General features: G+C 43.0%; 2 protein-coding genes across 26 annotated transcripts in view; one reads left to right on the forward strand and one right to left on the reverse strand.

The window, feature by feature from the left end:
- The window catches only part of SH3PXD2A (SH3 and PX domains 2A), a 259,093-nt gene that overhangs the window by 88,381 nt on the left and 146,195 nt on the right, over positions 1 to 24,517 (reverse strand). For 9 of the 10 annotated variants that reach the window (XM_081006148.1, XM_081006151.1, XM_081006150.1 and 6 more), the window contains one exon: positions 14,278 to 14,306. In XM_081006148.1, coding sequence (XP_080862274.1) covers positions 14,278 to 14,306 — 29 coding nt within the window. Of the gene's footprint in view, positions 1 to 14,277; positions 14,447 to 24,517 lie in introns of those variants that run through there. The other variant, XM_081006155.1, reaches the window with a different exon arrangement.
- Positions 17,685 to 24,517, forward strand: part of LOC308477527 (uncharacterized protein) — a 37,951-nt gene continuing 31,118 nt past the window's right edge. For all 16 annotated transcript variants that reach the window (XR_013986592.1, XR_013986593.1, XR_013986594.1 and 13 more), the window contains exon 1: positions 17,685 to 17,847. Coding sequence is in view for 2 of the 16 variants with exons in the window: in XM_081006233.1 (XP_080862359.1) it covers positions 17,803 to 17,847 (45 nt within the window). In the remaining 14 variants the exon portion in view is untranslated. The remainder of the gene's footprint in view (positions 17,848 to 24,517) is intronic.

Below are 24,517 nucleotides of genomic sequence, written 5' to 3' on the forward strand. Positions count from 1 at the left end.
AAAAACAGGCAATGATGAAAAATATCTGGAATAAGAAAATGCATAGAGCTTATGGTTCTATTGGAACCATATGCTCCCGCAGTGGCACAAGATACAGTTTTTAAAATAGTATGCAACTGACCTACTTGGTGAGGGGGGTGGTGAGATTTCTATCCATGACTGGTTTTTTTGAAGGAGCAGCTGAAGTGCAACCAAGCTATTCACACAATTGCCATTTAATCAGATTGCCCTGAATGCTAATTGGTTGTAAATTTTTAAAAGAAGCATTTCCCCCCTACACACACACACACACACACACACACACACACACTTGTCAACAGCAGTTGAGCCAAAGCAGAGCACAGGCGGCAGGGAATGTAGAAGCATGCAAGCAACTGGCAAGCTATATTGTAGATTTCCAAATAAAAAAGATATATGTACATATAGGAAGAACACCAGAGCTCCCTGTGTCTGACAGCAGCTAGACAAAGATGAGAGTGCTTCTGAAAGGGAAGACAGCTAGCATTTTTTTGTTCTGAACATCTGCTTAGCATTACTTTTAAGGGTTTTCTAAAAAGATTAAAAACTGCACGACATTCATATTCTAATTGGTCCCAGCCTCTACAACCTTCCCCCTCCCATCACCAACAATACTATTGCATATAACCATTGAGCCCCATTGTGACAAAGGAGGGGCAGACACTGCAGTAGGGATTGGGAACCTGTGGCCCTCCAGGCATTGTTGAACTCAGCTACCATCCTCCCTGACCATTGGCCATGCTGTCTTCGGCTGGTAGAAGCTGAAATGCAACAGCATCAGGAGGCTACAGGATTCTTGCTTGTTATGGATCTCATATAAGCTACCCTGGGTGCCTTTCTAACTAAAAGGCAGGATAAAAATGGTTTAAATAAATACAAAGTGATCCATAAAACTGCTCTAGTGCATTTTTGCTTTGAACAGTCCAACACAAGTGCATGCATGTACATTTAACAAAAACTTTCTGCAAGGCATTTCTAGTAGAAGTTGCCTGGCTTGCGGTTTAATTACATGGATAAGCCACTTCAAGGTGTTCGACTTATCATATGTACACTCAGACTTGCAAGAAATGGCTAGGGAAGGCCGGCAGTGGGTCCAGGTAGTAGAAAATGCTTATCATGTGAGGGAGTAGTACCTGCTGCCCTGAAGCAGTTAGGGGTGCAGCCCCTCAATTAGCCACCCATGAAACTAGCGATATACAACTGCCACCCAGAGGCAAATACCCCCTTTTGGGGCAAGTTGCTCAAAATGGTGGTGAGTGTCCAGAAATGCTTGGAAAAAGTTATTTTTCTGGCTCCATTTCAATCTGGCTTTAGGGTTTGGCTTTGGCACTGAAGGAGCCTTAGCCATGTGACCTGTGCTGGGAGATGCAAAGAAGGAATGCAACCCTGTTAGTTCTCCTAGATCTCTCAGCAGCTTTTGATATCATTAACCACAGTATCCTCTTGGACTGGCTCTGTGGGTTGGGAGTTCGGAGCAGAAGCAATGTGTCTATCTCAGGGGTCAGCAACACGGGAGTAATTTAATTGGCCCACGAGCCGCCCCCCAACCAAGTCGCACGCTCGGCGAGTCCCTGTGCACTGCACTAAACCGATGCAGCGTGGCGCAGGGACTCACTTCTGCGGCACCCAAAATCGCGTCGATGAAGATGCCTGCCATTGTGGGCACGCGCGCTCATGCACATGCGCGATCTAGCCCATGGAGTGATCTCCGCTGGAGTGAACAGGCGAGGGCTGGGTAAACCTTGCCGACCCCTGGTCTATCTGCAGGGCAGTGTTCAGAGACAGTAAGGGGCAAGGCTGCTCTTTGGTCCCATGAAAAATACGCTGTGGAGTTCTGCAGGGTTTCATATTGTCCCCTATGCTTAACACCATTATGAAGCCACTGGAGTGCCTCTCTTTGCATTGTTCTACCTAGGCTGCAGGATCTGCCAGGTAGGGACTTTTTGCCACTCCACCAGTGAGGGGAGCCCGAGATGCTTTATGTTAGGAAAGGGGCTTCTCTGTGAAATGCTCTTCCCCTGGAAGACATTGTTCAGTTTTTGGTGCGAGCAGAAAATCCTTCTTCCCCTAAAGACCACCTCTGTGTTATAAGAAGGAGATGGAGCAATTCAGGTTGAGATCATTTTATTGAGTGATTTTATTGTATTTAAATCCCAAGAGTGCTTGCTATTAAGGGCAGGATATAAATTAACAAAATAAAGCAACTTCACATTTATTGATCTTCAAAACCAGGCTGCCTGGAAATCCTTCTCGTTTTATCTGTATCACTTCCACCAGTAACAGGGAATCCCACATGTTGTGTAGTTAAACCCACCTTGTATTAATCTTTGGGATGCCCCTTTCCTTCTGGAACTATGCCAAGGGGCGTATTGCTGCTCCCTCTCAACAAACATTACACATTACCCTTTTAAATACAAATCCAGGGCACACCAGTGTTTTAAGCCTTGTGGCACCTTATCAACGGCAAAAGGTTTTCTAAGCTTTCATGGGCTCAGTCAACTTTATCAAATGCACAGACCTGTGACTCCAAAGGAAGTGAGCTCTAGTCCATGGCAGCCTTTTGCCTCTTTCTCATTTTAAAACCGAACCCTCATTTGCATTGTTCTACACAGAATGAATCTGTCTTTGAGACTTTCGCTTGTTGTTCGCCTGTTGTAAGTTATCAGCTCCTCCCCTGTTCCGTCCCAGACCAATCAGAGGCTGCTTCCATTTGCCACGTAAACAGAACTGCCTCATTTATCATCTCCACGCCAGCAGAGACCAAACTGTTTCGAAATACTCACATCTGGCCTTCATGTGATTGAATGGTGCTTCAGAACTGATCATATGGCACAAGAAAGCTCAAGGGAGGGGGGAGAGAGAAGCAAGGCAGGGGAAAAAGCTCAGTAATGCCCTACCCTTCTCCTGCTCCAAAAGCTATTTTTTTCTAGACTGTAACCTGAGCAGAGGTATCACACATGCTCCAAATAAACAAGGCATAAGTCTACATTTACACAATTGGGCTTCAAACAACATCACAAGTTAACTCTCCCTGGGAAACAGAGCCCAAAAACTATCGTCGTTGCATTTCATTTCCAGCATGATATACCTTGTGCTTAATCCTCAAGAAAGAATCCTGATCTCATTTGAGACATTAGGAATCTACAGGATTATTTTGTTTTGTCTGGGCACTTTAGGTCCAGGGGGAAGCTTCTGACTTCAGGGAGTCCAGACAGATTGCACCCCCTACCCCCTTCCCATATGGTTGCTATATTAAGACAGCATGCATGGAGATCCGAAGGAGGTTATAATACTGCTATTTTAGGGTCCAAAGCAGTGCAGCTGGCTTCTAAAGAGAGTCTGGATAACTTCATTGCCATCAATAACATTTACAGCTATGCAAGCAAGGAGGAAATGGCAGGAATTTGGGCAAGAGTTGAGTTCCTGCCAAAGATGGGGAGGGAGCTCTGGCTCCCAACCAGACAGTATCACTTAGCTGGTTAGATGCATTTGCAAGGGCTATAGAGTCCTGATGGAGAAGTATTGATCATTACTGCAAGAAAACCCAGGTTCTTAACTTATTTTTAAATAGGCACACATTTGCTTCCTTAAATCCAAACAGCTGCAGTGAGACCTTATCATGTACTACATTGTTTCCCAAACTTCCAATAGCTGAAGCACACTTTTTCCAAATTAAACCTGGCATTGGCACACCTGAGTCCTTCAAGCTTGCATTTGGTGTGTAGGAAGGAACCCATTCCTTCAGTTTCTGCACACTCTGCTTGACACTCTTCTTCCAAGGGCAGGTAAATCTGCTGCATCAGAAGCAGTGAAGGGTCCAATCTCCCTCATCTCAAATCATAAATAGCTCACTACTTGCAACTAGCATCTGTGAACACCCAATAAAAAGCTTGATTTTTTTATTCAAGAATTCCAACTTGGCTCACACCTCCTGCATAGTAATAAAAACAAACAGACCTGCTCTGGGAGAGGGGGAAAAAGTGAATGCCTGCTGATGCTTTTCTGAAAAATGCTTTTCCAAAAACTGATGTCCATTTTCAGGAGTGCACATTGCTGCCAGGCAATGTTTTAAAAACTTTATGCATTTCAAAACCAGCTCATAGAGAACTGTGAATTGGGGAAATGCAATTATTTAACTCAATTGCTGATGCGGAGTGATGAAAAGATCGAAGCACACCTTAACCAGAGATGTGGCAGAATTACCTCCCCACTCAAGCCAGAGCAGTGAATCATGCAAAGAGGCAGCCTCTTCTGTGAGTGGGTCCTTTCACAGGAAGCTTTAATTATTCAATATTATTTCTTAGATCACTTGTGGCACTGTGATTTATTGTGATAAGCACAAGCCTCAGATTTGTATGTCTGTCCCCCCCCCCCCAAACACCCTGGCTAGAAGGAAGATTTCAAAAACCATTATTAAGCCATGGCTTCCTAAACCCAGGATTGTGGCTTTACACCAATGTAGTACCCTCTAGATGTTGAGGCCTGTAACTCCCATCATCCTTGACCATTGGCCATGCTGGGAGAGGGGGCTGGAGTCCGTAACATCGAGGGAGGCACCACACTGGGTACCCTGTTCTACAACAATATGGATAAAGAAGCCAGCTTCACATCTTGAAGCTGGCTCGTTTTGAGAACTGAGCATAGGTAGACTTTAAACAAAACACGAAACTCTTGCTTACTAAAAACCAAATAAAAAGCCCTCCTGACAGCCACATGAGGAGAGCACACAAGCCCAACACTCACTGCAGCTTGTGCATATCATGATAAAACCATGGCTTATCATGAGCATCACCAAATGGCCCTCAACATTTAACAGACCATACTGTTGTCCTAAGCTCCTGGTCTATGTAGAAATAATAATTATTATTATTATTATTTATACTCCGCCCTCCCCAGCCAAGGCCGGGCTCAGAGTGACATGAGTTTGGGTGAAGGGTATTATCCAAACAAGTTTTCTATACTGCATAAGCACAAGAGATTGCAGCATTTCTTGTGAGTCTGGCGGGGGACGGGGGTTAAAATAGCCCAATGCAGATGTTCCATAAATATAAATATATCAACACTAGGAGAAAGGAGCTGCATCCACACAGCTGTTTATTCTCTCCCCTCGCCCCCAACATTTCCCTTACTGTCAGGGCTTTTTTCCAGCCAGAACTCAGTTCCCAGCACCTCTTCGGTGGGTGCCGTTGCCATTGTAAGAGAACAAGGGAGATGTTCATGGCGACTTGAGGCACCTCTTTTTCTAGAAAAAACAGCACTGCTTACTGGAGCTTACTGGAGAGCCAGTGTGGTGTGGTGGTTAAGAGCGGTAGACTCGTAATCTGGTGAACTGGGTTCGCGTCTCCGCTCCTCCACATGCAGCTGCTGAGTGACCTGAGTGTGACAAAGCGTGTTCTCCCTAGCAGAGAGCACGTGCTGCGGTTGGGAACAGGCCACCCTCCAGTGACTAGGCAAATTTAGTTGAATCCCGACCATTTAAATGGTTAAACTGGGTTGCTGGGGTGTTTTGATTGTTGCCAATTCGGAGGAGGGGTCAGAGTCTATATATACAGGGGCCAGACGTTGGCACGGCCTCTTGGCCGTTTTGCATCGGATCACCCGCCCTCCCTCCCTTGTTTAAGGGGGGTATTGAAGGATTGCTTGACCTTGCTATGCCTGTCATGGGGTCGTTCGCCTTGGTGCGAGGGCCTGGTAGGAATTTTGCCATCTGGCTGATTGGCTGGTGCCATTTGGTTTTTGCCTACTGCGTAGCAAATCGTCACAACTTGTAAGGTTGGCGGTTAGGCATTGGTTAAATTGGTGCTTGGAGGGGTAAGTGCCTACCCCTCCAAATGATGCGAATGGGAATTCCGTTAAAGGAAATCCAGGGGCTTGCCATTCTTTCGTCCTTGTCCCCGGAGTCGGACTTGGGCCGTGCAAGCCCCACAGGAACATGAGGGTGAGAAGTAATGGTCTGGTGCCCAGCTTTATTTCTCACCCAATACTTGTTTCCCACGCTGGCTTCCGCTGGTGTCCGGAAGGCCAGCTCTGTCCCTGAGGGCAAGGACAGATAGTCATAACCAATGCCTAAGCAACCACTCACATTTTTGTATTGAATAAAGTTGTGGCCAAAATTATGCCAAAAACCTTAAACAAAAATTGATGTGTAAAGTGTGAATTATTGGGGGGCTACTGTGACTCAACACGCAAAGAAGTCACACTTCTTTGAAATCTCTCAGCCCCACTCACCTCACAGAGTGTTTGTTGTGGGGGAGGAAGGGAAAGGAGAATGTTAGCCGCTTTGAGACTCCTTCGGGTAGTGATAAAGCGGGATATCAAATCCAAACTCCTCCTCCTCCTCTTCTTCTGCATTATATTTCAGCTTTCACACAACATAAAAGGGACTAATGGAGATCTAGCGGAATATAGTGTAAGTTTAGCACTTATTTTCATGTCAGCAGATTCCAGAAATAAATCTGTTTGAAGTACCATCATGCAGTTCTTTCTCTGCCATTTTCATGGATGAATGATGGGGAATAGAAGTATGCATGTGTGGAAAGTGTGAGGAAGTAGCAACATTGTCCAATAAAGTTTGGTTTTTTGTCACACCACGCCCACTGGTGTGAATGAAATTTAGCACAACATGCTGGTAGATCGGTCAAAAGCCACAGTTCCATAACACAACAGATACTGCAGTGTGAAAAGAGCATTAAAAAAAGGAACACAAGCATCATAAGTCAGGAAAACTAACAATATTCCTCACATCGGAAAGCACCCTGAGTTTTTGAGCATTAGGCTGAACATTTGCATCCAAGAACTAGATCGGATGCACTGAAAACAATGTTCCAAGTAACTTTCCTTATGGGGGAAAAGCACAAAATAGCAACTTCAGGGGCTTGGGTCGATTATCGAGTGGAAATTTAGGAAGTGTAAATACTGGCAATTCTCCTGCTGATGCCAGACAGTTACCTTGTAGAAGTCATACCAGGCATACTGTAAAATTAGGAATTCCAAACACAGCAAGCCAGACCAGAGCGAGTCACATAGCAAGGAAAATATTTCCAAAGAAAAGAGTTCCAGTAGGTGTGTCAAATGCCAAATCAATATCAAAAACACAAAACCCATCCTCGTAAAAGTTCCGCAAGCAAGTCTAGTCACTTAAAAGAAAAGTGAAATCTAGATTTCTTGGCAAGATTCAGAAAACAATAAGCATCCATTTGTTTTATTTCTTAATCTGTCCTGGTGTTTTTCATGGGACTTCTTTATAGCGATGATCGCAGTGGTTTCAGTTTCGGGGGCAGGGGGGGATGCACTACCAGACTGCAGCAAGAATGTTATATGCTGCTGGGTGGCAAATTCTATGTTTTTGTCCAGAAGCAAAACACATTATCATCATCATCATCATCATCAACTTTTCACCTTGAACTCTCAGGAAAGATAACAATTCAAAAATATAGTATTAAAATCAGTTAAAACAAATTAGTTAAGATAGAACTTATCCTATCAGGTGTCAAAGGAAAGGGTATTTTCTGCATTATTCTTCCAGCTACAAGTGATTGAACCACTGAGCACAAGGTGTAGTTCTAATAGCACTGCACCACCTCAAATACCTCATATTAAAGTATCTCTGAGTTACCATGTCCAGCCTACCTAGCCTTCTCCCAGTTCAAGGGTTAGTTCAGATTCTATGGTAGGACTCTGAATACTAGAAACTGTGACGGCTGTGGCAAGTGTACCATTGTATGCACATGTGTATGTTCTACCTTTCATACTCACAGCCCATGCCTCCATAGTGGCAAAGAGTTGTGCATGGCAGCCTGGCAGGGCTAATGCACTGAACATCCCGAATAATATGGGAGCACACATAGCTTCAAAGAGTGCCGTAACATCCCTTGCTGCAAGCCAAAATCTTGCACATTGGCAGAAATTAGGTACTATGTTAACATGTTACTTTTCTCTTAGAAAACCCCAATATTTTGCTACACCCCATGGCACCGACTTTTATGTAGCAAGAAGAGACCAACAGGTAGGTCACACTAGCGAAACCACCATTTTCTTTCCTTTTTTGTTTAGGAGGAGGAGAAATCCCAAATGAGAATGGACCATAACACATGGTTTGCATACAGAAGGTCCCAGGTTCAATCCCTGACATCCTCAGTTAATAGAAACTAGTAACAGGAGATAAGAAACATCTTTACTGAGAACATGGAGGGCTGCTGCCGGTCAGAATATAGAATACTGAGCTAGATGGACAAATAGTTTGAGCTGGTACAAGGATCTTATTCTGCAAGTTATGAGTTAAAGAAAGTTGAAAACTACTGTCCTATGGTCCCCATAACACATAGTGCATTGACATACTTAAACCAGAGACGTCACTAAGCTGCATATAGAAGATAGTGTGTCATGCTTCAAATTTAACAAGCAAGTATTTGCACACAATAGCTGCTGTATTTATGTCCATACACAATCTGATCTGGCAGGAGCCATGGGAATTACATCAGCTCTGCTCTTGGGGAATGTCTCCCCTGCTTCAGTGTACACCGAGATGGGTCCTCCAGAAAATACTTGTCAAATCAACATTAAGGGTGTGTGGATGGGAGCTGCAATCCATCTGGAGGGTTACAGATGCTCCATACCTGCCTTAGGGCAGGAGAGAGACATGCTAGATTACATCTCCCTGGTTCCACCTTGCCTCTGTGTGTGTGTGTGTGTGTGTGTGTGTGTGTGTAAGCTTCATTTTGTCTTCCTTTTGAAACATTTAGCTGAACATTTAGCTGGCGGGTAGCCAAAATGATGCCTTCCAGATGTTTTGGATGACAACTTCCTTCAGGCCCAGCCAGCACAACCGATGGTCAGGGATGATGGGAGCTGTAGCCCACAACACCTGAAGGCACCACATTGGCATCCCAGAACTAGCCAAATGAAACCAGGTAAGAGAGAAGGACAAGACTATTATAGCTTTGAAAGGTAATTTCAGTGGGTCGTTTTTAACCACCCACGCATGACAAATTGGAGCTGCCAAATTCTCTCTTCTACAATGTAATTCAAAGTAGAGGACCTTTGTCCTTTGCACACAATCACCCTACTGAGCAAACATTAGAAGCAGGTCTCACACAATAATCTATAATTATGAGATAGCTTCTGAGTACACACAGCTGTCCCCAACTGCGCCAATGTCAGCCTGAGAGCAAGAGAAAAGAAGAAACTGGTATTGAGCCGGTAACAGCAAGAGTAACCATTTTTGTTGGTTAAAGAATTATTAGATAACTTCTAGGTTCTTGTATTTACTAGGAAACAACTCTTGGCCACTAACTGTGGGACAGGATGCTATCACTGCACAGTCACACAGAGTCACCATGCTACAAAGCTCCAGCACTAGAAATGCTCTGGGATTATGTCCAGAGCAGACTATGTTTCTAAAGCACAGATGGTATTTTGCAGAGGGCTTTTGTTTGGGGGGTGGAGGTGGAAGAGATAAATAATTGGCCTAATTTATGAGATGTCTGTACAGAACCATTAATTTTAAGAGGATTTATAAAGACACTTTAAAAGTGAAATAAAAGAGTTGAAAATAACTTGAACTGTGCAATTAAATCCAACACATGCAGCTCACATGTGCGTATAGTTTGCATGGTTAGTAGCTGAAGCATTAACTCAGCACTGTACACTTATGTCATAGCCATCATAATTTCACATGAGAGAAAGGGAGGAATGCCACATTTAATACAGTAACGGCTTTCTACAGTTTTATAAAGCACTTGTATTAAAAATAATTACTTTATAAAACATCTGCAGCCAGATCACAGTCAATTTTTAAACAATGCTTTAAAGCTCAGTGAAAATTATCAATACTAGAACTGCAGAGTTTAATCAGTGTTTTACTCCAGTACAGTGGTACCTTGGTTCTCGAACTTAATCCATTCTGGGAGTCCGTTTGAAAACCATGGCATGGCTTCCAATTGGCTGCAGGAGCTTCCTGTACTCAAGCGAAAGCTGCGTCAGACATTCGGCTTCCGAAAAATGTTCGCAAACTTGAACACTTACTTCCGGGTTTGCGGTGTTCAGAAGCCAATTTGCTCAACGACTAAGCCATTTGGGAACCAAGGTACCACTGTACTCTAATTCTCATTTATCTGTGGGGTGGGGGTACAGAATCACCATCTTTAAAGTATGAATAGCAGAATGCTATGCCCCACCTCTGTTCTAGGAACGAAAGGGGCACTATTATTCCAATGGTATGAGCTGAAAGCATTAACAGCTCATGTCCATTTTCTCTTTATGCCAACTTTTTGAAGGCGTGTTTTGAAGAAGCAGATCTACAGAAGCAGGTCTGGCTTGTTCTGCTCTGGGTTTTCCCAGCCCTAAGAAGAGAAGGCGGCTTGCCAGAAGATATAGTGTTGTTCTCAAAGTGGAGTATATGGTCAAGGACTTGGGGCCAAAATAATTTGCCAGTCACAGTGGGAGAGCCTGTCCAAAATCCCATTTTGTTATAACTAGATGAAGCATAATTTGGTGGATTTTGTAAAAAAGGAGCAGGTAGTCTTTTCTTCAGAAAAAATAAAGCAAACCAGGAAGATTGAGAAATGACAAGGAAGCTGCTTCTAAGTTAGAATATACATAATATATTGATAGATATAAATAACAAAGAATAAATATTGTGATAAGTGGGTTGCAGATTTAAATGAAGATATTGTGGAGGTAGTACGAGAATCCATGTGGGAGCAATACAGACATAATTCACCACGTGGAAATCTTTTAAAGTAATAGCAAGATAGTACATGACGCCATAGAGAATTAAAACGATTTATCTGGAGGAGAAAGCTGAATGCTGGCAATGTAACGCTGCATATTTGATGGAAAGGTCTGGTTCCACGAAAGCTTTCAATACTTATATTAAGATGTGGTGCTGTACCCTCTTAGAATTTAACTGGGATATATGGAAGGTGCTAGATCAGAAATGGAAAAAAATGTATGGTTTACTGATAGCAGCAAAAATATTTGTGCAAGATGAGGAAAGAAACAGAAGTACAACGAATAGTGGATTGGGAAAACAGAACATTTAGAGAGAAAGAGAATTTGGACATGTTTTGGACTTAATCTAGAGATAGTTCTTAATGGGAAATATTGAAGAGACTATGCCTTACCTTGTTATGGTTTACTGATATGGCATTGAGTCTGACTGTGAATGACAGATTCAAACCTACACACTCAGGCATGAAATGCAGCTCATTCATTCGAGTCATAGTCTCAGCCTGATCTACCCAGCAGGGTTAATAAAAGATGAATGGAATGACAACTGCTATGGTTTCTTATGCTATTTACCTCTGGGTTTCATGCTACAGGCTAGGAGCCTTTTTTCAAATCCTCAGGATTTCCAGGAAAGGGGCGGGGGAGATAGTCAAAATGCCAACTATCCATTAGACTACCACTTAGTTAAATTGCAAAAATCAAGCATTCCAGCTTAGCTAGCCCATCAATGGAATTAATAAGAGTCACGTGCCAGATAAGCACAACAGCATTAGGGTAAGTCATTCCCAAAGACAAATAAGAGCTATTGCCCAGGCTCTAATTGAGGTCTCTATACCTCTATACCCCCCTTAATATGCGTGCACGCGCATGCACACACACATGCACACACATGTGTGTGTTTTGTAAAAAGTCAGACCATTAATGCATCTAGCACAGTAACTGACTGGCATGAGCATCTAAGACAGAGAATGGTCTTTTCTAGTATTTTGCCCAAGTACCTTCTAAACAGATACAGTGGTACCTCGGGTTAAGTGGTACCTCGGGTTAAGTACTTAATTCGTTCTGGAGGTCCGTTCTTAACCTGAAACTGTTCTTAACCTGAAGCACCACTTTAGCTAATGGGGCCTCCTGCTGCCGCCACGCCGCCAGAGCACGATTTCTGTTCTCATCCTGAAGCAAAGTTCTTAACCTGAGGTACTATTTCTGTGTTAGCGGAGTTTGTAACCTGAAGCATATGTAACCTGAAGCGTATGTAACCCGAGGTGCCACTGTATTGTGGTCAAATTCTTCCTGGGATAGCCAACATGGTGCCCTCTCAATGCTGCTGGATTACAACTCTGAATTAACTCCCCTGGGGGGGAAACTGTTCCATAGCGTGGGGCTACTCCTTGATCCATCACTGTTGCTTAAGGTCCAGGTGGCCTTGTTGACTAGGAGTGCCTGTTTCTAGCTGTTCAGCAGCTACTACCCTTTTGACAGATGTAGCTTCACCACAGTGATCCATGCTCTGGTAACTTCCAGATTGGACTGTTGCCATGCACTCTACACAGGGCTGCCCTTGAAGACAGTTTGGAAGCTGCAACTTGTGCAGAATGCAGGAATAAAGCAGAAGTGGGCATTTCTGGCTGGACTCAGAATATACTGGTCTTAAAGCAACTGCTCTGGTACCAATTCACTATCAAGCCCAGTTTAAATTGTTGATTTTGGCATTCAAAATCCTAAGTGACTTGGGCCCCAAATATTTAAAGACTTCTCCTCCCATATCCACCTGCCTGGACTGACGGGAGGGCGCTGCTGGCAGTGCCACCTCCTTGTGTGGTTTGTGGGCTGGTGGCGCATGGGGGCTTTTTCCCTGGTGACCCCCATGCTGTAGAATGTTATCTCCTCTGAGGTGCATCTTGTATAGTTTTCAGCAACAGGTCAAGATGCCCCTCTTTACCCAAGATTTTAAGACAGTGAATGTTTTCCCTTGTGCTGTCTTGCTGCACACCTGTTTCGCTGTTCTCATTATTTTGTTTAGTTCTGCAGCTTTAACTTATGGTTTTCAATTAATTGTACTATTTTTATATGGCCTGCCCCGAGACCATTCAGTGAAGAGAGGGCTAGAAGTAGAAAATATATATATATAAAGTCATCCCTGACCATTGATGTTGCCAGCTGGTGCTGAGGGCAGTTGCACTCCAAAACATCTGGATATTGCTACTTGGGACTAAGTCTCATTTAATTTAATGAGGCTCCCTTCTGAGTAGGCATTAACAGGATTTCATTGTGAACCTATTCTCCCATCTGACCCCCACAGCTGCACTTTTATTCAGCCCTGCACAATACATTTTGCTGCCTGAGGTAAAGGACAAGATAGCACTTCCACTTTCCATGTACGGAAGCCACCTCGATTGGCAGCTGGAATTTTGCTTTAATAGCTGCAGCAAGATAACATCTTCCACTGCACCTGAGGGCAACAGGCTAGTTCAGGGAGTACATGACAAGCTACATAGCTCACACAGCTCTGATCTTCAAGGGAAGGGAATGCCCAGAGGTTCAGGAGGAATTTGTCACCTGAAGGGACTGCCTTCCTCTGCCTAATGGTAGAGCTGGCCCTGATTTCATTTCTGAGCCATGTCTGCACTGCATAGTGCACACAACAGAGTATAACTTGTATTTATACTTTTGACTGATTAGGAGAACTTACTAGTTAGAAATTTAGGCCAATAAAGATTATAGAGAACCTAATCTTAGGGTATCTGTGCACGATGAATTTCTCACTCACACAGCAATTTCCCTAACAGCTAGTAAGAATGCAGCCATTAAGAAAACCTGGTGATGAGTCAAGATTGAATCCATGTGAGGGCAGGTGGGCCAGAACACTAACAGCCAGGGTTCCTGTGCCTTTTTATAGTAGTATGCAAGATGACATTTTAGCAGGTGCAGGTTTTTCCACACTGGCACAATAAGCTGCATTTACTCTAAAACACCCCCCCTTAGATACAGCTAAAGGTACAGGAACCCCTTCAGGAGCACTAGACTAGGGAGGGATAGAGAAATGTGGTGATACACACGAGGGAATGGGCAATGCATGCACAAACTAAGCTTGCAAGTTCAGTTATACCATTACTATTCCTCCAGAAATAACCACGAACAATCCCTGGATTGAGACAGGGTCAGGTTAGAGTGATTCTACCTTAGCAAGAAGAACATGAAACTAGATGGTCTTCAGGTAGCTTCCAATGCAATGCAAAACTGCAACACAGAAAGCCTGCTTTTTCTGCATTTAGTATTTGTAAAACATTTCCCCATCAACTAGAGAGGGCAGGGAGAGGCACATTTTCTGCTGAAATATACAACAGCAAAAACGTGCAAGCAACATTTTGCCTACTCAGTTACTAAATATTTTAAATACTCCCTTTCCTGCTAAATGAAATCCATTAAACACCCCCAACATTTCATACAGCAGGCAATAAAAGAGCAATTGTTAAGAAACATTTTGAGCTTTGTAGACATGATGCTACATATGGAACAAGCATGGTTTCTTACCTGATTTCCTTTTTGAGGATCCATAATCCCTGAAAAAAAGGCAACAACAGATAGACATGGTTAGGTCTTGAAGCACAGGGGAGAAAAAAGGTAGAGCCCACTTGCTCAGAAGCACGTTGTGGGCTTCCCCTCTTTTAAACTGGAGCCTGGGACCACAAGGCATTGACACACACACCCAGCCGGTGATGCACCCTCCCTTGATCAGCAGCAGCTGGTGCTTCTGCAGCAGAGCCTAACAAGCCCATGTGATCCACTAGAAAGAGCCGACCATCCACTCAAGGGAGGGGGAGAGCATATCAATTCTGCCTTCTTTAAATCAAGCTTCAGATAGAGCTGTTACTGGCTTAACCCTTTATCGTTTTCATCCAGCACAGAGGCACAAGCATGCCGGCTACTCCTTGCAAGGTTACCGCATTTGCTTTGTTAAGCGATACTGTGTGACGCTTGCAGTACTATGGTTTCAAAAAAGCAGTTTGCCATCTGCATACCCCTGCAGCTTCTTCTAGTTATCTCTGCCTAACACTTGTCTGTGCAAAAGAAGAGTAGAAATGCGTGGCTTCTTTCACATAGGGAGAATAAATGCTGTTTTCTCACTTTGACTGGTTCTTTTGATTATGGGGCTGACAAGGTTTCTTTATTTCTAGAAAATATTTTATTAACTTGTACATTCACATAGATAGCTGGAGAAGCTCTTGCATTTCCAAAGCAGGATTTCCCCACCATCACATACATGCTTACTTAGAAGTAAATCCTAATAAGTTCAATGGGAACTAACTCTCAAGTAGGTGTGCATAGGATTTTAGCCTTAAACATGAGAAAATGCACATTTTCCAATAGCGATTTCAATAAATTGCCCATCTATTAGTACAATCTGTTCCCTACTAGAAATGAATAAGAACCTGGTGTTCCCCAGATGCTGCTGGACTCCCAACGTCTAGTAGCCCCAGCCAGAATGGCCAACAGTCAGGATTATGGAAGTTGGAGTTCAACATCTGGAAGGCCACCGGTTCCCCACCTCTACTTTAAGTGAAGCAGCTCTCCAAAGTCATAAATGACAATAAAGACATTTCATGAAAACATACAAATAGGAAATTGGTTAAAGGATTTAAATAATGATTAAGAACCTGTTCCCAACCTCTTGAAGCTACTGACCATTCATAGGTGATTGGGGGGAACTGAAGAGAGAATAGAATACAATGTATGGCTGTAAACAATACTGTGAGCAGAATACCCAGTGGTGGTACCAATGCTTCTCTTTGGGGACACAACCCCTGACTACTTATCCCCTTCCTTCTGGAGCTCTGAAATTGTTAAAATTGAGACGTTTGTAATGTTTCTAGCATTCTGACCCCTTTCCCTCTTTCACGAGACAAATAAACCAATGAAATAAAAGTAATTACTATCCTATTCATTTACTAAGCTAAATCGTTGCATTGTGGAGCTCTCTTCAACATGAATCTGTTCCTTCACAATCCGGGTCAACTTTTTCCATAGACTTAGAATGCCTCTCATTGTGATGGTATATTAAGTACAAGAGCCCAAAATTCCTTGCCTCCAGCAAAAACAGGGCTTGAGGAAGGCCAAAATTTCTGAAATTCTCTCTGTTCAAGCAGAGTAGACAGAAAGAAGGGCCCTGTGTTGAGGAGAAGGGGCTGCACAGACTTGAAGCAATACTGTGATGGTATTAGAAGAAGCTACAGTCTAGTTCTACACATGTTTACTCAGGTAGACTTCCCATTCTTCAATGGACTAATACCTATACCCATTATATATGGCATAAGTGCTTCTCAGCTTGCAAATCCCAATACAGTCGTACCTTGGATCCCAAATGCCTTGGTACTTGTCCATTTTGGCTCCCGAACGCCACAAATCCAGAAGTGAGCATTCCAGTTTGTGAACGTTCTTTGGAAACTGAATGTCCAATGGGGCTTCCACGGTTTCCAGTCGGAAGCTGCACCTTGGTTTCCGAATGTTTTGGAAGTCGAACGGATTTCCCAAATGGATTCCATTCGATTTCCGAGGTACCATGGTATATTTGCACAATGAGGGACTTGCCACATCCCAATTCCAGAGATCTTCTTTCTTCCTTTCACCATGCTGACAGCCCATCAGTACTGTTGGTTGGCCCATTTCAGAGAACTGCCACATTCACACCACACATTTAAACCACTATGATGCTACTTTAGACAATTTACAGTTTCCTGCAAATAGATTGTCAAGTCACTCTGAAATTGTAGCTCTGTGAGGAGAATACAGGTCCCCTAACAACTCTTAGCACCCTTAACAAACTACAGCTCCCAGAATTCTATGGGGAAAGCCGTGATTGTTTAAAGTGGTATCACTATACTTTAAATGTACAGTGGTACCTCAGGTTACAGACGCTTCAAGTTACAGACGCTTCAGGTTACAGACTCCGCTAACCCAGAAATAGTACCTCGGGTTAAGAACTTTGCTTCAGGATGAGAACAGAAATCGTGCGGCGGCAGCAGTGGGAGACCCCATTAGCTAAAGTGGTACCTCAGGTTAAAAACAATTTTAGGTTAAGAACGGACCTCCAGAACGTATTAAGTTCTTAACCCGAGGTACCACTGTACAGTGTGAATGTGGCCTAATTCTATCCTTCATCTATCAGTGCCATCTCTGGGCATGATGTATTCTCCTCCTTCCTGCTCTTACCACTCCCCATTTGCTTACCCTCTTCTCTGGACCGAATCCATACTATCAGTTAGAGGGAAAGGGAAAGATAAGTAAGTGGAAGCTGATGCTGTTTGTCCTTGCTCCTGTCACTGCTCTCTTCCTTAGCCTGGTAAAATCAGAGTGACAGAAAGGACAATCATCAGGGCCAGGAACAAGGGGAAAGAAATTCACAAGGACCCAAAAGAGGACATAAAGAAGGGTCCAAACAGGCACAAAATGAATGAATAATTGGTGATGGAGTCAGGAGGATGACATGCAAATCCATTGAATGGGATAATATATGTGTGTGAAGCTACTTTTTTGTCCTGAATGTTTTGCCTTTGAAATTATTCAACTTTCCCTGATGAAAGATGAACCTTGAGTTTGATGAGTTCATCAGTGCATTAGGATATAATATATGGCAGTGCAGCACCAGGAAAGGACCCATGCCTCATGGGGAAAGCAGCGACTATGGAATAACAAAACAGGAGGCTTCAGAGGGCAGGAACAATCAATTAAAACCACATGACCTTCCCCAGGAAAGGTCATCCAGACTGGGATATGCAACACTGATGTTTATTGCTGGCTTTTTCCTGGAAAGTTAAAGGACAAAATAGATATTGCTTAAGAATCATATCCCCCATCTGGTTCTGCTTTGCCTTGTTTATCCCTTCAATTTGTGAACTTTTGCACAAGAGACAGAATATTTACCTCACAAAGGACCTGCCCCATAAAGCAGCCTGGACTGCCTGCAGTCCAGTCTTTCAGATACATCTTGCATCAGACCAGATTTAATTTTCTCCCATTGTGAAGTTTTCATTGAGGGTATCATTTTATAGAATGTAAATAATGACAAACAGAAGTTTAAAAAGCACAGTGAGGAACAACACAAAGGTGAGTCATTATTATTTTGAAATATTCATAGTAGAAGTGTCTGCAAGTTGCAAAATAATGCTCATTGCATAAATCATTTAAATGCTTTTAACATAGCTGGGGTTTCATAGATTCATGACATTACACTACAAGTTTAAGCTTGCTTCACACACATTGACTGCATAGGTGCTAACCAATGCCCCCCCCCGACCTCTCTGAACTCACTCAACTCAGGGGAAGAGCTAAGGTAAAATTCGACCAAAAGAGATCCAAAATATACACATTTTTACAAGCAATTTTCTTCAAAATAATGCATTTTTATGTTATTTTCATTAATATGTATTTCTTTGATCACTTTACCTCAAAATATGGATTTTTTTTGTAAACATTTTTGGCAGGAGAACTGCATTGCAAAATTCGGAGAAGTGAGAATTTGGAAGCATGGCACTGTTTCATTCCTTGTGTTGTTTCAGAAAGTATGAATTTGGTAGCCTTTGCTTCAAATATGAACTGGGGGGGGGGGATTCTCAACCATCCCTAGATCAAAGCAGGAATCAGTGTTTGAATGGTGTAGCCAGACTTTTTAAACCGTTTGTCCTCACTGGTAGGAGGGTGTGCGCACTTGGGCACCACTTCAGGCAGTAAAATGTCTTGGGCCAGCAGTAGTCAAAAACCCTGACCAGCACTAGCTGTAGATTTTTAGATCACTTTCATGATGAAAAAATAGAATTGTGGTTCTAAAATAGCTGCCTTTTTAGTGCTGAGTCCTAAACCCACTCACACACATGCTCTGGGATGATTAATATTTTTGTGGTTTTTGATTAGTTAAGGTCCCTTGTTCATAATTTCAAAGGCAGTCTTGATTTATCAGGTTTCCTAGCACTATAACACCAGGGGCCCATTTCCCTCTGAAATGGCACAATGATTTTTTGCAATACATAATGTACTGGGATTATCCTATATCCTACAAGATGTGGGTGAGAGAGAAATGAAGCCAATTGTCAAGGTTTACAGTCTCCATTTTTCTTCTCAACAGTCATACAGTCTCTCTCTTGGTATACTGTTAGTATTAGTGATGTCCCTTTGATCTTGTGCATTTGCTGCTCATTTTTCTGAGCTATACTACTCCAGAAAGAAGCTGTAGTGTTGGCACTCTATCATTTCTTTATATAAGTTGTTGCCTGATTTAATTTAACACGTGCTTCCTGGTCATATTCTATTTGCAGTTACAAAAGGAAACACAAAGACAACTCCTTATCCAACATGGCTAAAAGTTCATGCACATCAAAATAGATCCTATAAAACTACATACAGTTGTGGGGAAAACACCAGAACAGACTTCCTAGAGGTCGGGCACTACCAGCTTTGATACAGCTTTTACATAAAAGGCTTTGTGCTCATAGTTCTATCAGGCTATAAGATGCAATCCAGACCAGTTCTCATAAGTATTAAGCATGTCAGGACATATGTTGGCACGCTCCAGTATGTGTTAAGCTTATACCAGAGACCTCCCATAACCTGTTTGGCAGTAATCCTATGAGATGGCTATCAGGCACTTCACTTTTTATGTAGAGTTATGCATATCCATCTGAGAAAACACCTTTTCAAATGGACATCTTTCTAACTTTCTGAACAAAAAATGCCACCTGCGTTTTGCTAGCAGCTTTCCTGGAGATGTGACTCTCTTAGCACTAAGTAGCTACTTTATATTCAATATATTTCACCTGGTTATTTCCATAGATATAAAGTCCCCATGTCCCATATGTGTCTTGGTTAGGGATAGAGTACTCTTGCCCAGTGGTGGTAGACTTCAGATTTGTAGGAGCTGCTCTTATTTTATTTTATTTTATTTTATTTTATTTTATTTTATTTTACTAGCAGCCAAAGATCCACCAACCAGAGCCTGGTACAAAAGGCATACACTGAATGAAAGAATTCTGAAGCCAGGAATTTATTCTGAGTGCCCTTCCATGCAACAGTCCACTCCTGGTATCCCAAGCTCTCTGCATTTCAGCAATATGATTTAGGGTGGTGATAGGAGGCGATCATTTTGCATATCAAAAATCCTTACCTATCTACTGCAAATCATCATGAGATCTACCTTAGGCCCACTCCTGCTCTTGCTCATACATGATCGCTCTATGCTGTTCTAAAGCTGCTAGATCCATAAGACTGAAAGCTTGCATCTCTCTCCATAAGCATAACTATGGACTACAATGATAAATCATGCATTGATTTATTCTCTCCTTTGCTTCTTGGATTAGAAACAACAGACTCTTAAATTCCCCCAAAACTGAAATTTAACTAAAGAAGAGAGCTCAATATCCACTGGGAGACACAGTTGCCTTGTTCAGAAAATCAAAAGACTGGGACATGAGTCTTGGTTCAGATGTAACACTAAAAGGAATGAGCTGGGCTAGTCTTTGCACATGACACCCCCTTCTCTCTCCTCCTCTGGCACAGCCAACCAGGAACTTTCACCTTTACAATAATCAGAATTTCTCATTATGTCCACATTGATCCTGGCTTATTTCAATAAACCATAGTTGAAACTTACCTCAGTTTGTCTTGTTGAATGTAACAACAAACTATGATTAGTTGAACATGATAGCAGATAGTTCTAACACGTATACAATTTACATTAAAAACCCTTAATGCCACAAAATAAGTCACACAGAGAACATTTCCTGCATGTAAAAAATTAGTGCCTAAGGGAGAAAGCTAATTTAGAACCCTTCTCCCTGTCATGCCTGCATCACCCTGCAGCCTGAAGCAGTGCAGGACACACAAGGATTATATAGGCAATAGAAACACCATATGATCATGTTAAATGAGTCAAAGAAATCGCAAAGTAACTGCGGGGAAAACCAGTTAAATTAAAAACAAAAACCAACACATCATTGAGTAGGAGCCTACATTCTTCTGTGTAAATGCTTATAATGCATATAAATTACCAGCATCCAGAGCGGGATCTTGGCTTCCCCTGTGCATTCGATTCAGCATTTTAGGCTCCAAACTGTCTTCTGGACAGTGATTTAGAATGGAAAAGCTTTTATCTAATTGTGAAACAGGATTCTTGCCAGACACCTCTAATGGATGAGATATACAGCAGGGCCTGCTGCCTCGTCATTGCTTTATTTCCTCCTGTTTGGTGAAATGGGGGAGGGGGACACTTCTCCATTCAACCTCCCTGACTCTGCTTTTCACCAGGTAGCAAATGACCCTCACTTAATGGCCTTAGTGGTTTTCAATTTGACAGGCAATTGCTTACAATGAGGAGTGCATACATGTGCACACTTTACTTGTTACTCAAAGCACCTTCATGGTTCCTCTTCTGAATGAGTCCCAGGAGTAAAACACTGGATTAGAGCCCCAGCTGTAGTAACTGTAACCGGACATCAAACACAGGCCTGTGGCTTTATTGTCTGGATAGGTAAGGATTAACCTCAATCTTTGTTCAGCCTGACACAAAGACAATTCAGGGCATTTTCACACATATGGCTTTACAACACTTCCTGCTTCAATCCATTTGCAATGTAAACAACACAGGCAATTTGTAGAAAAGCAGAGCCAACAGATGGATGTCACTGACAACCAGAAGGGGGGGAAATTGGTTCTTCTCATTGTCATCAACATAATGATGCTGCATTTGTACTTCTGGTTAAGTACTGTCCCTCTTTTCCAACTGGTATTGATATTTTTTCTATTAAAATGGGAAAGCACTTTATTTCCTTCCTCAAAGACCATATTAGATCCTGTGTGCACTTCAAGTTTCCAAATGGCTCTACCTGAAGACACAAATCTCTGTGGTTGTTGTGCAGCTGTTGTGGCAATAAGTCTTATCCTCCCAGTTCCTCCTATCATTTTACTTTTCTGTTTCTTACGGAGAGTCACTCAAGGGTGCAAAAGAGTGGTGGACCCTTATTCATAAGGATGAAAGGGATCTTGGCATACTTACTGAACTAGTTTGCTCTACACAGTAGATCTAACTTAGTGGGACCGTGAGAAGATTTGTTCTTCGCTCCAGCTTGTGGTGAGAGAGGTGAGAGCTTAACCACGATTCCCTGTTCCACCAAGATGCTAAGCCAAGCCTTGGTTTAGTTCAAGGAGCATGACAGTAAATAGGACCAGGGAGGAGCCAAGTGGCTGTGAGCTCATCTCCAGCAGCCCACATGTTCACACAGTTTTGCTAAACCAAAGTTTGGCCTACCATGCCATCTAAACCAACCTGTTGTCTGCATAGCCTAAAAGGGATAAGCATAATCTTTAGAAAATTTACCAGCTGTAACCACCCTCATGCCTTACTCCCTGCAATTTTAAAAAAGGAGGAGTGATGATTAAAAATGAATAATAATGTAAAATATTGGAAATAAAAAAACATGCATTTTTAATACTCTCATAACTAACATATATTGAGATCCGAGTGTGCCAAAGAGGCTCACAACACATTTTACACTGGTATTGCTTAAAAGGCAAACTTCATGGGCAGTCATTTGTGGCAAGCAGCTCCCATGTGGTTAAAGCTGTTTTCAAAGTGTGCTCAATCAGCGCTCAATCATACTCCTGGCGTTTGTAACCCCAAGGAAAACCCCCTGAAAAAGATGAGAGTTGCTGGTTTGGTTCACATCAGTCCAAACCACATAGGAGTTGCTTCACAGATGGAAAGCTCTGCCCTCTAAGCAACAACTCCGTTGCAGAGAAACATAGGAAGCAAGCCAAAGAAAGCCAATGAGGCCACGAGGACTTCCAGCAATCATCTTTCAGCACCTTACCACTAGCTCTCTAGTCTCTCAGCAAGCCAGGCAAATTAGGCTCTGTGGGTTTGAGGACACCATCTAGCCTACCCCCACCCCCACCCTGTCACATTAAGATTACCTCATGCAAACTCTTCTCATCAAGCAGCTATAAAGACAGCCTCACCTAAACATAACCTTGCATCCGAACACCAGCCTGTTTTCAAGCAATTGGTTTACCTCTGGGTCTGTGGAACCAGGTCTGCTTGAGACAGAATCCTTCCCCCCACCCCCCACAACTGCAGGCTCTCATGGAGCTTGGCCGTGACCTGACAAAAGATGAATCAGATTCCACTTCTCTTAGGTACACTGATAACAATGCCATAGCCTAGCAATCCACCCACTAGGTCTGAACAACCCACTTAGGAGCCCCAAACCAAGATGTGTAAGTCAGGGACATCTGGCACCCTGGAATGACTTCACATTGTGGATCTGTTGCATGCTTGTGTTGATTCTATGTTTGCATAGATTCTCCTCTGCAAGGAATAAAAGGGCAGCTGCTGCCTCCAGGGAAATAGCTGAGTTTGGAGTCTTTATGTTATGGAAGAAATCATGTTCATCGTGCAGCTCTCCCCTTGTGTTTCTCATTCTTGAAGGTCTGAAAACAGTTTCTCTCGAACTGAGTTGCTTTTAGTGGCATATCTTCCATGCTCCCTTCAAGAACATAACAATAGTTTGCTTTGTAAATTACTGGGGGAGGAGAACAATACAGCCCAAAGATTTTATAGAGATGGGAAGACAATTATACCTTTTATGCTGGTTGGCCTGCGAAAACAGGAGATGGAAGGTGTAAAGAAAAACAACTAAAAGCCCTGTCCACAAGTCTTTCACGTATCTGCTCAGATAAGGTCCATAACTCAGGGATTAGAGAAGCTGTTTTAATTGCACAAGGTCTCAACTTCAAGAGAGACCTGAAATCTCAGAAAGCCACTGCCAGTCAGTGGAGACAATACTGAGCTTGATGGACCAATGGTCTGACTCAGTGCATGGCAGATTCTTGTCCCTATAACCTGAAGTAAGGAACCACATCCAGTAAAATGTCCAGTCACAACTCCTGACTAAGAGGTTGGCTGTGGTTGCCCATTAACCACAATGTAGGGATGATGTTTCCATGACATGAGCAAGGCATCTGCTCTGCCCTGGACTGCTTTTCAGCCATGTGGACAATGCACATAATTTATGTATTTTGTTTCTTTTATCATAATGCAAAATCTATCTGTTTCTGTGTCAGGTTTTTCCTTGCCATTACACAAAAAGCTACTATTAAAAACGCTCAACCATTTCATTTATTTTTTTGCAACATTTTCAGCACCACTAAGGGTGCAACCCTGATCCCAGATCCACTGAATGGCTTAGGATGTGGTGGATCTTCAGCTCAGCTGGCTGGTTCCTGGTTCTGCTGAGCTACACCAGCGTAAGTCTCCAACCTTGGCTCAGCTGAAGACACACTGGCTTCAGTCCCTCATCCAGGCTTAGTTGGCTCAGCCAAGGACAGTGGATCTTAAACTGATGCAAGCCCTGAAAAGGGGGCATTCCGGGGCAGTAGTGAGGGTGGGAACGCTGGGAGGGGGAGGCTTACACTGGATCCAAAGCCCATTCAGCTTGTCAGGTGACCTGGCAGCCCAGCATAAGTTCTGCCGGCAAAAGGAAAACCAACAGCGAGGGCCCAATCCTCAGAAATCAGGACCAGGCTTACCAGGCAGCTCCCCACACTCTGCTCAGAAAGAGCACTTGGGATGCTGCATCACTCCTGGCCAATCTCACAGCTGCAGCAGGATATAAACTATGGCTTAGTATGATGCCCCAACAGGGCCAGTGAATTTCTATTGTCTTATATCTAAGACATTGAAAACCGGGGGGGGGGGGGGGGGGTTAAACTTGACCAGAAACAAAGACAT

This window comes from Podarcis pityusensis (genome assembly GCF_964106645.2).
Source record: "Podarcis pityusensis genome assembly, chromosome: 5".
NCBI classification, from domain to species: domain Eukaryota; kingdom Metazoa; phylum Chordata; class Lepidosauria; order Squamata; family Lacertidae; genus Podarcis; species Podarcis pityusensis.